This window comes from Acomys russatus, chromosome 4 (genome assembly GCF_903995435.1).
Source record: "Acomys russatus chromosome 4, mAcoRus1.1, whole genome shotgun sequence".
Classification (NCBI taxonomy): domain Eukaryota; kingdom Metazoa; phylum Chordata; class Mammalia; order Rodentia; family Muridae; genus Acomys; species Acomys russatus.
The window spans coordinates 5563597-5578306 of NC_067140.1; the positions used below are offsets into that span (position 1 = coordinate 5563597).

Below are 14710 nucleotides of genomic sequence, written 5' to 3' on the forward strand. Positions count from 1 at the left end.
TCCTGGTTGTCCTGGACGTCACAGAGATCCGCCTGTGCTTCTCAGTGCTGGGGTTAAAAGCAAAGGAAACCATGCCTGGCTCTGTATTGGGATTTAATGTGTAGTCTCTGTGCCCAAACATTGTGCCAATAACTAAAAGCTTCTATCAACTTCCAGTCTTTAAATGTGAGCAGTTACCTTTCCTACTGTAGAGAAAAACTCTTCCAAATCTCTTGGCCGAATTCTTGCTGCCAACTGCATGCAGAAAACTGTCCTTGCATCTCTTTCCTCAGGAGTTAGATTATCAATAGGTTCCCTAATAGGAGAAAAACATATTAACTTCTCAACATAATATATCATGATTGCCTCCATTTCCAACCCCAATTTTATTTTTTCTGAGAAAAGTTTCTCTGTGCAGGCTTAGCTATCCTGGATCATGCTCTGTAGACCAGGGTACAATGAAAATCCGCGGTCTGCATATCTCTTCCATTCCAAGTGCTAGTATTATTTATATTTTAAGGCAGAGTTGCTCTCAAAATCACAGAGGTGTGCGTCACCATGCCCAGCCTCAACAATGATCTTTTAAAAATGAAATCTGTATCCCTGCGTTCCTGGCTTGCACCACCTTGCCTGGCCCCAGTGCCAGTATTTAATGGTGCCTGCTCCCCAATCTAGCTTAAACTCTTTAAATCAAGGATGTTCTGTAACTGTTTTCAACTTTTGGGGGATGGGCGAGGGCTTTAAGACAGCATTTCTCTTTGTTGTTCTTGCTGGACTCCTTTGTAGATCAGGCTATTCTCAAGGTCAGAGATTTGCCTGGCTCTTCCTCCTTCAGTGCAGAGATTAAAGGAGTACACCACCAAGCCCAGGATTTTTTTGTTTTCACTTGTTATCTAATGTACATGTCTATATGTTCATTCATTCATGTACACACGTACACACGTACACACACACACACACACGTATATTATTTTGATGTAGAAGCTCAGGAAAATCAGATCCTTCAAAGCTGAGTAACAGGTGACTGTGAGTTACCATGTAGTTGCTGGGAATTGAACCCAGGTTTTGTGAAGGAAGAAGCAGTCAGGTGCTCATAATTCCTAAGTCATCTCTCACTATCTAGAACTTTTGATCCTCCTGTTTTCGGCTTCTCAGGTAGTCTGATTACAGACTTGCATAATCTAATCCACTCGGAGGCATTAAACCCGTTTTCCCCCTGAAGACAGGGTTTCTCTGTGCCGCCCTGACTGTCCTGGACTCAAATTGATAAACCAGGCTGGCCTTGAACTCTGTACCTGCCTTTGCTTGGATTGCTGGGATTAAAGATGTGCATCCCCACGCACAACGTTTAAACCTTGAGGCAAGTGCTTTTACATCTGTGCACTTCTAAGGATTGAAGCCAACATCTCACACGTTAGGTAAATGATCTACATTAAGCTACGTCTCCATCTTAATGTAATTTTAAATACACAAATCAGTAAAAAAGAAAAAAAAAGTAAGCAAGGGGCTAGAAAGAGATGATTCTTCATTTAAGGGTAACTCCAGAGTATCTTGTGCCCTCTTCTCATCTCCAGAGATGTCAAGCACTACACAGATAAACCCTGTCTCAAAAAACAAAACCAAGGGGGCTGGAGAGATGGCTCAGAGGTTAAGAGCACTGTCTGTTCTTCCAAACGTACTGCGTTCACTTCCCAGCAACCACATTGTGGCTCACAACTATCTACAATGAGATAAAAAAAAGGGGGGGGGGAGGGGGGACCTGAGAGATGGCTCAGTGGTTAAGAGCGCCACCTGTTTTTCCAAAGGTACTGAGTTGAACTCCCAGCAACCCTATGGTGGTTCATAACCATATATAATGTGATCTAATGCCGTTTATTTATACACACACATACACACACACACACACACACACACACACACACACACAAAGTGCCTTTCTTATAAACCGTGGCATATAGTGAAACTTGTGACTGTTGTGTTATTTTACTATGAGGTAATTTCAAGTATGTTATTATGAATTAATTCTATATGAAATGAAGCCTACTTCAAGTTATCAGTACGGATGATATTAAAACCTGGCTATGGAGCCCGCTGTGGGTGACACACACCTTTAATCCCAGTACTTGGGAGGCAGAGGCATGTGTATCTCTGAGTTCAGGCCCGCCTGGTCTACAATGTAAGGCCGAGGCAGCTAAGGCCACACAGAGACAAAACTACCTGTTGATATAACACAAAAAAAGATGATATTTATTATCTGTTCTTTCTGAAAATATTTTGCTTTTAAGATTATATAAAATTTGGGGCTAAAGAGATGGTTCAGTGGTTAAGAGCACTGGATGCTCTTCCAGAGGTCCTCACTTCAATTCCCGGCACCCACATGGCAGCTCACAAGTGTCTGTTACTCCAGTTCCAGAAGATTTGACACCCTTTAGACATCCATAAAGGCAAACAATACAAAGCAGAAAAAAAAAAAAAAATCATATAAAATTAAAAACAGAACAACCTAAAGTAGATTAACTGACTTAGGGGTTGGAGAGATGGCTCAGAGGTTAAGAGCACTGACTGTTCTTCCAGAGGTCCTGAGTTCAATTCCCAGTAACCACATGGTGGCTCACAACCATCTATAATGAGATCTGGTGCCCTCTTCTGGCCTGCAGGTGCACATGCAGGCAGAACAATGTAAGGAATACTCAACAGAAAGTCAAAGAACGTAATCATTATTGTTATTATACAAATTGAAGTGGGTTTTTTGTTCAATAACAGAAGTTTATAGAAACAAAATTAAAAGTGGGGGGGGGGGGGGAGAGGTCAACAGCTACCTCACAGGGCTCTTGTCTTTCCTGAATGGACTTTTGCTTCGGGAACGTCTTCTGCTGCAAGGTTAAAAAGTTTCACAAGTTACTCAAACAGGTTCTATCACAATATTTCCTTGAAAAACAATTTAAACAATTCAGAAGTATGTTTAAAAACCTTAATTTGATGCTATGAGGCAACCCAATCTTTCCTCGGATGGCACTGTTAAATTTTGGTCCGGAGCTAAAAAGAAAACACAAAATTACACTAGTTACAAGTTTAGGGTCTTTCTAAGATGTCGAGCAACTCTAACATTGTTTAGCCTGCTTCTTTTCTACCTCAATTATAAAGAGGATACTAGAGAACTTAGAGAAATCATAACTTTATCCAGGAACTGTAGCCTTTATATTTTTCTATCCTGGACCAGGTTAGAGTTGCCAACTACAAAAGTTACATTACAGCCTCAAAATTTTGATTCTTAAAAAAAAAAAAAAAAAAAATCCAGTGCATCGATTTTCAGTTTTTCAATCATATAATAATGAACATGAATGACTGTTTAAAACTACAAACAATAAAAGCAAATTCCTCTGAACTCTCATCCCACCACAGCTTGTTTACTGTGTAGTTTTTCTTGGGGGGGAGGGGAATGTTTACTTAAACACAGACATTTATCTAATATTTTTGTCCTTTTTCACACAAGATCTCAAGAAACCCAAACAACTCTCACTGAATTCATTATGCAGAATGACTCCTGCTGCCTCATATTCTGGGAATGGTGGGATTGCAGTGTTGATTTACATGCCTGAGCCACCTTAGCCATTTTTTCTTCTTCCTGTCCTCTTTGAGGCAGGGGATACCCCTGGACGTCTTGGAACTCACTATAGACTTCAGCGATTTCATGTCACTCTGCTCCTAAGTACTGGGATTAAAACTATGTACCGCCACACCAATCCAGCTCTTTCATTTTTTGTTTTAAGTAATTTACTCAGATCTCTCTGTTTTTCAAGACAAGTTTTTTCTGTGTAACTCTGGCTGTCCTCGAACTCACAGCAATCCACCTGCCTCTGCCTCCCGAGTGCTGGGATTAAAGGCGTGCGCCATCACTGCCTTGATTTGGACAAAGTTTTAACAACTATGTCAACCTATAACCACAGTTAAGTAAATTTTTTCTGTCCTTTCTCAATCAGATTTTTCTTTTCTCTTTTGAAACAGTCTCTGTGTAGCCTTGGCTGTCCTAGAACTCACTCTGTATACCTGAGTAACCTTCAACTTACAGATATCCTCCTGCCTCCGAATATTGTGATTAAAGGATTATGCCACAACCACCTTGTCGTATTTCTTTTGTATAATTTATTTTTATTTTATGTACATTAGTGTTGGATCCCTAGGAACTGATGTCATAGGCAATAGTTGTGAGCCACGAGGTGGTTCCTGGGAATTCAACTCATGTCCTCTAGGAGTAGCTAGTGATTTTAACCATTGAGCATCTCTCCAGCACTCTAATTCAGAATGTTTTAAAAAATAATTTATTTACTTTTATTGTATGTGCATTGGTGTTTTGCCTGCATGTCTGTCTGTGTGAGGGCATCAGATCTTGGAGTTACAGACAGTTGTGAGCTGCCATGTGGGTGCTGGTAATTGAACCCGGGTCCTTTGAAAGAGCAGTCAGTGCTCTTAATGGCTGAGCCATCTCTCAGGCCCCCTAATTTAGAATTAAAACTTATTTTTTTAGAGATAGGGGTGCATATCACTGACTCCGCATATAGTTCACTTTGTAGATCAAATGGGCTGGAACTTCACAAGTCATCTTCCTTTGCCTCACTAATAGGAAGAGAACTACTGGATTTAATAATGCTCCTTTAAGTATATATAAAGAGAATTTAACAAGTTATGTTCTTTCCCTTCTGTTATTTATAATACCAAACAGTAATTGAGACAAGGTGTAACTAAAGATATCTAGCTGACCTGGAAACACACTACGAAACCCAGGTTAGCCTTGAATTCACAAATCTTTGCCTCTGCCCTCTCCACTGGGCTTAAGTTATAAAACAGACCAGTTAGAGCCTCCACAAAGTTCAATTGAAACCCAATATAAGAAATGTTTAAAGTCCATATATGAGGGGCAGACAAATAAATCCGTTTTGGTTTTTTTTTTTAATTTTAATCTATGGGCATTGGTGTGAGGGTGTCAGATCTTGGAGTTACAGACAGTTGTGAGCCTCCCTGTGGGTGCTGGGAATTGAATCCAGGTCCTTTGTAAGAGCAGGCAGTGCTCTTAACCACTGAGCCATCTCTTCAGCCCCAATAAATCCGTTTTTAACAAATAGTATTCTAATTTTTAAAGATTGCTGTCCCCTCTTTAGTTCTTATTTGTTTGTTTATGTTTTTCTGAAACAATGTTTCTCTATGTTTAACCCTGGTCCTGGAATCACTCTGTAGACCAGGCTGGTCTTGAACTCAGATCTTCCTGTCTCTGCCTCCTGAGTGCTGGCATAGACAGTGCTTGCCACCACCGCCTGCTAACAATTAACAATCTTTTAAAAAAAAAAAAATTCTTAAAGAATGTAAATCTTGAGAAAATGAACAAAGAATTCTAATATATAATACAGAAAAAAATATATCATTGTGGCTCATTGTCAACACGTAAAGTTTATAAGTAACTAGAAGGAACCTAGAAACATAGAGGGCATATAGACTCATGGAATACACTAGACTCATAGATGAAAGTTCCAGAATCCAAACTCAAATGCCTTCATTCAGCTAATACCGGCATCTCACAAAAACAGTATTCTGAATATTTTGTTGCCAATCATTGTTCATTATTTAGTTTATATCCAAGTTTATTCCTTAAAAGCTTAGACACCGATTCAGTTGACCATAAATGCAATTCTGAACTGCTTCAAGTTTTAACTTTTTACAATCAAATGTATTGATTGGTTAAGGGAAACACTGCCTTAATCGTTCCGTAGTTCAGTTCCCTGCATCCACAAATTTAGAACTTCACAAATGCCTCCTATAATTTCTACTGGGTAGGGAGAAGGTCCAGTGACTTTGGCCTACACAAAAACCTATATTCACTGGATCATGGCACCACACAAGCATAAATATTTTTGGTTGTGAGCCTAGCCTTTAACAGCCATCTCTCTAGCCCGCATAAATACACTCAAAAGTGCTTTACAAGGTCTTAGTTAAGTATCAAGGAGGGATTGTGTTTCAATCCTTCCTTAGAAATGCAATTGTCCCAAAGTTGTTCTATATGCTTTAAAAATTATTTCAGGGAAATAGTTTTTTGGGTTTTTTTTCTTTTTGCCTCCGGAGTGCTGGGATTAAAGGCATGTGCTAACACGCTCAAATACTGTGGGAATCTTTCAAGACTGGTTTCTCTGTGTAGCCCTGGCTGTCCTCAAACTAAAAGAACCACCTAATACTGCCTCCTGAGTGCTGGGACTAAAGGCATGAGCCTGACCAGGTGAGTTTTTTTTTAACTATAATGAATTTTAAACTTACTTTAATAATGCCTGCAAATCCCTGTAACTTAATCTACAAAGCACCTTTTGTTTACTCTAATACCTTAAACACAAATATAAGAGTAATGAGCATATAAACTGGGCACATAACTTGATAATTTCAGCCAGCCACAGCCAGTCAAGTTTTATTAACTGATTTATCTACCTGTACTTTATCATATGGACTAGCATGCAATTCTAGATGGTCAGTTAGAAAGCTGCTAAGTCTAGTAGATTCTCAAGTTTATGTATCAGTCCACACTCGATTTTCACTTTACTAGCTTCAATGTCATCAATATCCTTCACTTTAAATCTGTTACTAGAAAACAAAATCGCTCAATCCTTCAGGTAAATTGCTATATAAATGTGTAGTGAAATTCCTGGTAACAGTTACATACTAGGGACTTCTGTAGCGGCCTCGAAATCTTCTGTCTCGACTTCGTGAGCGGCTTCGTCTCCTTTCTTTGCTTCTACTCCGTTTCCTTTCCCGGCTTTTGCTCTTTTTTCTTTCTCTATCTCTACTTCGTTTGCGCTCCTTACTTTTGCTTCTCTTTCGCTCATGACTACGACTTCTGCTCTTGCTTTTTTTTCTCCTGAGGGAGGAAAAAAGTACGGTTATCACTCTGGTTTAAATACCATCCAATATATACTTCCTTTTATGGTCAAAATCTTTATCCTTTTTGTGTATGTATTTTCATCACTGTACAGTGGTACAAAAATCATACTTTTAGGAAATAAGCAATTCCTAGGTATGTGAAACAACACCCCAGCCTCTGCTTCATGTTAACTGAAGATGGGCAAAGAATTAAGAGATAGGATTAAGAGGATGAATCTGAAATCTCCTGAGGCTGCTACAGCTTGAAACAGGACTTACTGGTAAGTAGAAAAATAAGCCTGAACTTTAAAAAAATTTAACTGTCATTCATATAACAGACCAACTAGCATTATTGTTATCTATAAGCTATAGTAATGAAAGTTATGTTCACTTCCAAGAAATAGTTGCCACATAATTTTCCGTTAACAATTTAGTTCAAGTCAATTTGAATACAATGTACAAGACATGTAAGAGTATTTTGTACTTTCAAATACCATATACATTACCATTTGGTTTTTATAAGTAAAATTACAAGAAATAATAAAGGATACTTTGAATGCAGTAAAAAAAAAAAAAAAATTCACTCTCACACCATTTATAAGCTTTCCACTTAAAGCTGTCATGAAAATGAAAATCCCCCATTTTAGCCTATGGGATGTAAGTAAAACAACTTGACCCTCCTTGGAAAGTTTAAAAAGCCAGTTATCTCTCCACTCAGTGTTCCTCACAGTATTTCACCCACTGGTTTAATGATTAAACCTTAAGACCTGTACCTGTCATCACCCAAATTAGAGGTGCCTTCAGATATTTCAATGTAAATCGAAAGACATTTCAAAATAAGTTTAATCCAACAAAATGTCCAGTTCAAAACTGGTCTGAAGTCTGAACATTTTGACAACTCTACATCATTAAGAAAATGAATGAGCTATTTAATCTGTATCAAAGCAAAGTTAGCACAAGAACAACTGAGGTGTGCCTCAGAGAACCTGTAAGCAGGTTATCTTAGAGTGCATTAAAAATAGAAAACGAAGACACCCACCTTCTGGAATCTTGAAACCCACACTCCAATCACAAGGAGATGTAGAGCTTTCCAAGGAGGCAGAAACTTTGTCTAAAATTTCAAGATAATCCACCTGACTGTCAGAAATATGCTAGGTAGCACATGACAGAAAATTAGGCTACACTCATTATATAGATGTCAAAGCAACTCCAATGCTCAGGAAGGGCATCAATTAACATTTCAACTTTGATGTTTCAAACCCTGACACTATTTCTTAGGACTACAGAATTCTGAGTCAGTTAAAACCTTAAATCCTACCTATATTAATCCAAATTAGGGGAGGCAAGGTAAAAAAAAAATAGTTCTGTTCACCAAAAAAGAAGAGTTTTTGCTCTCTTCAAAGATGGCAGATTCATCTATCTATTTACCTTTCAGGCCCCAATCTTATTCTGCCAAAGCAGCTTTTAAAAATAAATAAATCTGAGCTAATTTTAACTCCATTTCTTGCCAGACTTCTCATAAGGAAATCCCCACCGACATCTGAAGGCAACCCAAGATAGGTAAATAGACAACAGACTAGGAGATCAAAAAATACAATCTTACAGACTAAAGATTGTTATAAGAAACTATAAATTACAGCATCAGAAAACATTTTTTCAACTAAAGAAATGGGTATAAATTCCATCCTAATAGTCAAATCCTGTTACAACTTAAATGGGACTTTCCCAAGTCTTTAGTGGCAGTGGAATTTTGTACTGAACATCATTGAAGTAAATGGTCCACTGGGCCTATGGCCTCTGCTGTAAAGGTGTTTTGCTATAACTGGATTTGACCTCTTCCATGTAAGAAGATCTAAATTTAAATGCAAAGTATTCTGGAAAATAAGAAAAAAATAGAAAAGTCATTTATTCCAAGATTTGATAATCCAAACCATAGTAAATATATTTTTAACCGTGCCATTTTACTGTTGTTATTTTGAGTGATTCTTCAAAGACTAACAAAATGAAGTTCAATTTTAAACTGCAAAACTGGTTACAATAACAAATACTTCCAAGAGGGGTGACCTCAGGTACTTAAGAACTTACTGGAGGCTTTTGACAAACTCAGTGTCATGACTCCAGAAAAAAGACTATGAGACTGATCCCTTTACTACTGGGATACACTACCTTGTGTGTTACAAACCACAAATAGTTTTTATTTATTTATTTTTATTTTTTGTTTTTGTTTTTCGAGACAGTGTTTCTCTGTGTAGCCTTGGCCATCCTGGAACAAATAGTTTTTTACACAAAGCATTTGCATGCTTAGCCAACTCTGAAAATGTGCAGTTTCTTACTCTTAGTGCCTTAACAGCAATAATTATTTTCAATAATCAATGGCTTTTAATTCAGTTTTAGCATGAACCACACAAAATTGTTAAATGTTATCTTCTACATTATGTTCAATTACTTTTAATGTCATGTCCAAAAACTTTGTAAGTAAATCGCCTAATTTAAATAAGCTATAACTTAAAAAATATTTTGACCTTTTCTTTTCTTAGTTTTTTGAGACACGGTTTCTTCTGTTTAACCGCCCTGGCTGTCCTGGACTCACATTGTAGACCAGGCTGGCCTCAAACACACAGAGATCCACCTGTCTCTGCCTCCAGAGTGCTGGGATTAAAGGCGTTTTGCCACCAAGTCTGGCAATACTTTGATCTTTTAAAGATACCACTAAATGAAGTGTACAGGAAAGTCTTTCCATGAAACATTTTACCCAACTGACTACAGCAGATAAATATATACCGCTCTCTTTCATGGGGAAAAGCTTGATGATCTTAATCAGAGTTTAAATGCAGAATTAAAAGGGTACAATTGAAAGCTTGGGGGACAGTGACATTAGAGAATACCACAAGATTTGCATTCACATTTATCCTTTTTTCCCTCCTTAAGATAAAGATCTTTACTAAGTCACGAGCTGTGATATCTGAAGGCATTTTTGTAAATCGGTAGATACCTGTTCCTGGATTTTCTGTCACTAAGCACTGTAGCGAACAAGCACAGACATCCTTCAATGGTTTTGGCTTTTTTCAAGACAGGGTTTCTCTGTGTAGGCCTGAATGTCCTGGACTCACTTTGTAGACCAGGCTGGCCTTGAACTCACAGAGATCCTCCTGCCTCTGAATCTCACGTGCAGGGATTAAAGGTGTGCACCACCACTGCCCAGATTTTCTTTTCATTATAAGATTATGAAACTAACATTTTAGGAAACTGTTAATTTGGCAAAGTTTAAAAAGGCATGCTGTCAGGCGGGCATAGTGTAGCATGCTGTTAATCTCAGCACTCGGAGTCAGAAGCAGGTGGATCACTATGAGTTAGAAGCCAGTCCGGTCTACAAAGCAAGTCCAGGACAGCCAAAGCTACAGAGAGAAACCCTGTCTTGAAAAAAATTAAAAAACAAAAATAAAAAATAAGTTTAAAAAAAAAAAAAAAAAGAAAAAAGCATGCTGACACCCAGGAACACCTAGGCATGTCTGTAATCCCAGCACTTGGGAGACAGGGGCAGGTGGATCACTACAAAGTGAGTCCAGGACAGCCAAGGCCACACCGAGAATTCTTGTCTCGAAAAAATCAAAATAAACGTGCTGTCAACATAGTCCCTGTTGACCAGTAAACTATTCGTGGTTCCAACTTAAGCTTGTACAAGAATAAAATTCCATCAATTAGACATTTCTTTTAACATTATTTTTAATATTTTATACAGTCTCACTACAAAATTCAGGCTTGCATTGAATTTATGACAATCCCGCCTCAGCTTTTTGGTTTGAGTCATGGGTTCTTGGGCTGTCCTGGAATAAATCTGAAGACCTCAAACTTATAAAGATCTGACTGCCTCTGCCTCCCACGTGCGGGGATCAAAGGAAGTGCCTCAGCTTGAGTGAGTGAGTTATAACCCTGCACCAGAGCACTCGATCCACATATTTCACATCAGTTCATTACTATCACTACGATGATTAAACCTTAGCAAAACCTAAGTAACCCTCATCAATCTTCTCACATATTTTATGAAATTTTATCAACCTACCTAACAAAGTTGTTGTAAGGATCACTGAGGTAGTTATTATGAAGCACTCTGAGCTCTTAGGAAGAAAAGAGTGGCTATCATTGTTTTACATTAAGTATTATGGGATCATGGTGTCATACCCAGAGGCTATAACAATTTAATGCACATACCATGACTGTGTCATGTAAAGAATCACTTATCTAGGAGCTGAGTGGTAATTTCACAACAGCTATTAATCTCCAACATTATAAATCAGAACCTGTTTAAACTGTTAGTATACCGTTTTATATACTATATTCTACATTACATCTGTAACATGAAGTTCTTTTTCTTTCTTTCCTTTCCCCCCCAACCCCCAAGACAGAGTTTCTCTGTGTAGCCTTGGCTGTCCTGGACTCACTTTGTAGACCAGGCTGGCCTTGAACTCAGTGATCTGCCTGCCTCTGCCTCCTGAGTGCAGTTCTTACTTCAGGTTACATAGTCTTTTTTTCTTGGTTTTCCGAGACAGGGTTTCTCTGTGCAGCCTTGGCTGTCCTGGACTCGCTTTGCAGACTGGCCTCCAACTCACAGCAATCTGCCTGCCTCTGCTTCCTGAGTGCTGGGATTAAAGGTGTGCACTACCATGCCGGGCTAAGGTTACATCGTCTTAAATCTCCTTAGATACACTAGATAAAAAGGCCCACGAAAATGAAGGAAAAAAAAATCTCACCAAAAATAATAATTATGCTCTTTCATTATTACTAACAGAGCCCTTAAGCAGCAAGGAACAGAAATAACTCAGCTGACTCCTGTGGTGAATGAAGGTGAACATCTTCATGGCCTTGGTGTTATTTTTTTCCTAATGTAAAAGTTCTTCTAACTTATCTCACCACATCTCCAAAAATTAAGCTAAAGTTTCCAAACTTAAAAATTATAGAACTCAATCAGGTGCTCGGGGAAAAAGGCAGAGGCACACAGATCGCTTTGAGTTCATGGCCAGCCTGGCCTACAAAGAGTGTGCAAGACAGCCAAGGGTACACAGAGAAATCCTGTCTCAAAACAAAACAAAAAAAACAAGAAAAAAAAAAAGGTATAACCAGTTTTCTAAAAGGCAAAACACACACACACACAAAACAAAACAAAAACCTGTTTGCTGCTTTAGGCACAAGAACAGACTTCCACAAGGTTACTTCCCACCCTCCCGGGTCCCTTGTTCAAACTTACTTTTTGCTACGTTCTTCATGGCCGTTAGCACTGCTCAACTTGTTCTCATCCTAAGCAAGGTTGATAGAAGAACATCATGAGGACGAAGTGGTAACATTTCAAGTTGTCAAAGGGTAAAGGGAATAGGAATAAGAAAATACAAGACAATTTTAAAACTAATTACTTATTTAGTTTAACAAGGAAGGCTATAAAAAAATTTTGATGGTATATGTTTAACCACTTTGTTGCTAGTAATTAAGACAGCAAGAAACAAAAATTAAAGTCTTTCCACATTAACAGGTTATATTTTACTTTCTTACATAGTTTAGTTATTAAAGAAGTTATCCAGATTACAATATTGAAGTGGTTAAATATTTCTATGAAACATGAAGTCGTTCTGAGTTTTATTCCATGTGCTATTGTCCCTTTTGTCGGTACCATGGCTCTATTTCTGCCTAAGCCCCAAGTGGCCATGCTAGCAGCCAGCCACTATCGATTTCCTGTGACCGATGCCATTCCTGAGATCTTCGCCCATTTCCGTTGGAGGGTTGGGACTGTAAGAGCTTGATGCCACCTCTGTCACACATCTCGCCCTGAAGCAAACAGGGATTCACACTGCTTTAGTAATGTTGACTCCCAAGAACCCAAGAAAAGTTAATTAATAATCCACCAGTCCAGCCTAAACATTTCCTACTTCCATACCTGTTTACATGGAATTACATCCATGTTAAACTAAGACAAGAAACATTAAAACAGAAAGTATGTCTTCAAGAGTCTAGCATTACAAAATTACACTATTTAAAGCTATCAGAATTCATCCAAAAGGCACCACATGGTCGTGCTACACTCCAAGACAAATGTATTATTTTTTAAAACAGTTTAAGCGCAATGTTTATTTCAAAGTTTGAACACATCAGCTACAGTAGCATATCTGCTAAGGTACAAAGCTTAAGGTTTGTGACACCAGTGATAATGCATGCATACTGCTAGCTTCACCGCCAACTGGTCAAAGAATGAAGAGTGTTTACTTTTACTGTGATACTGAAATGGGTCATATTGTATTACTAGCCAAAATAAGTCCTTTGTAGTTTTTAGTGTGAAATACTATGGCAGGGCCTAATTAAATACAAAATACTCTGGAGAACAGTAAAACAGTCTTCAAGTGACTCTAAGCTGTGATACTGCCTCTTGCCTTTTTTGTTTTGTTTTGTTGTTTGCTAATTTCTATTCAGGGATCCAAGAATTTTAGTAATTATTAACTGAAAAGCAGATCAACACCTGCCTGTTTTAAGGTTTACTATTACCAGCCTTGTATCTAGTTACATAAATTTTAAATCTCACCCATTTCTTCTTTAAAGGCTTGTAAGATTTACTTGCCACAGACTGGTTATGATTTATTATTCTTGGACCCCTGCTATTTTCCCAAACCACTACATTCACCTTTTTGCTATACCAAACTGGAGCTGGTAATTCTTAGTTGAGTCATTTTACCTAGGGGACCACGGTACAGCGATAAGTCACTCAATTACTACCTTATGATTGACAGTTCACACTGGAATCAAAGGTGAATTCATGGGAGTAGAGGTGAGATATCGTTAGGCAAGTCTACAAAGAGAGATAGATGGGCATTTATTCATCACGCTGAAGTGAAACTACTGCACATTATTATTACATCAATAGCATATATTTACTTTTGTAAGTTACAGGTAATGCATGTCTGATAAGGTAATCAAGAGGGCTCCGGGAAGGTTAGTTTACATTTCAGCAGTAGTTTCGTGAAATAATGCTAAATTAAGAAATATAGTAAAGCTCACTGGCATGCTTTTCTCACCTTCTTGTAAGGGGCCTCAAGCATTGCTTCGATATCTATATCGTCTGCCATTTTCTCTACACGCCTAAGAAAGAACAAGACAGTCCTGTAAGTAAACAACTTACAATTAATTCTGCTAAAAGAAAATTTTCCCAGGCCGGGTGTGGTGGCGCACGCCTTTAATCCCAGCACTCGGGAGGCAGAGGCAGGCGGATCGATGTGAGTTCGAGGCCAGCCTGGTCTACAAAGTGAGTCCAGGATGGCCAAGGCCACACAGAGAAACCCTGTCTCAAAAAACCAAAAAAAAAAAAAAAAAAAAGAAAGAAAGAAAAGAAAAATTTCCCACCACCTATAAAATTTAAGTTCTAAAAAAAAAAAAAAAAAAAGGCCTTATTAGCATTACAAGGATTAAAATTGTGAGACGCGCTTTATGCGGGCTTCACTTCGGTAAGCCAATGTGAAATGTTTCTTTCACCAAACCGATGAGCATAGCTCAAGGTCTGACGTCAAAAAGCCGCCTAGGAACCCCTCAAAAAAAAAAAAAAACGAGCCAGAGAAAACGAACCACGGCGCTTCCTTCCGCACAAAACCCGCGCTGCCATCTTAGAGGCAGAGGGAAACTCCCTCTGCTGGGAGGGGTTGTGTACCAAGGTAGCATTCGACGGGCGCCATGTTGGGAGGTCGCGACCAGCCCAGGGGCCTCGAAAAGGACAAGCCCCCTTTTCCGCCCGGTGTCCTCACGAAGGTCCTGGCCATCACCAAAAAAAATCTATCCGTCTCCACGGGGCCCCTTGGCAGACATATAA

General features: G+C 38.6%; 1 protein-coding gene across 4 annotated transcripts in view; it reads right to left on the reverse strand.

Moving 5' to 3' along the window:
• Rbm39 (RNA binding motif protein 39) overlaps window positions 1-14032 on the reverse strand; it is a 31837-nt gene extending 17805 nt beyond the window's left edge. For 2 of the 4 annotated variants that reach the window (XM_051143630.1, XM_051143628.1), the window contains exons 1-6: window positions 13926-14032; window positions 12116-12165; window positions 6677-6871; window positions 2950-3015; window positions 2799-2849; window positions 178-295 (exon numbers count right to left, since the gene is read on the reverse strand). In XM_051143630.1, the coding sequence (XP_050999587.1) occupies window positions 178-295; window positions 2799-2849; window positions 2950-3015; window positions 6677-6871; window positions 12116-12165; window positions 13926-13976 (531 nt within the window). In that variant the 5' untranslated portion in view covers window positions 13977-14032. Of the gene's footprint in view, window positions 1-177; window positions 296-2798; window positions 2853-2949; window positions 3016-6676; window positions 6872-12115; window positions 12166-13925 lie in introns of all 4 variants that reach the window. The other 2 variants (XM_051143629.1, XM_051143626.1) reach the window with 1 other exon arrangement.
• Between the last annotated feature and the right edge of the window lie 678 nt (window positions 14033-14710).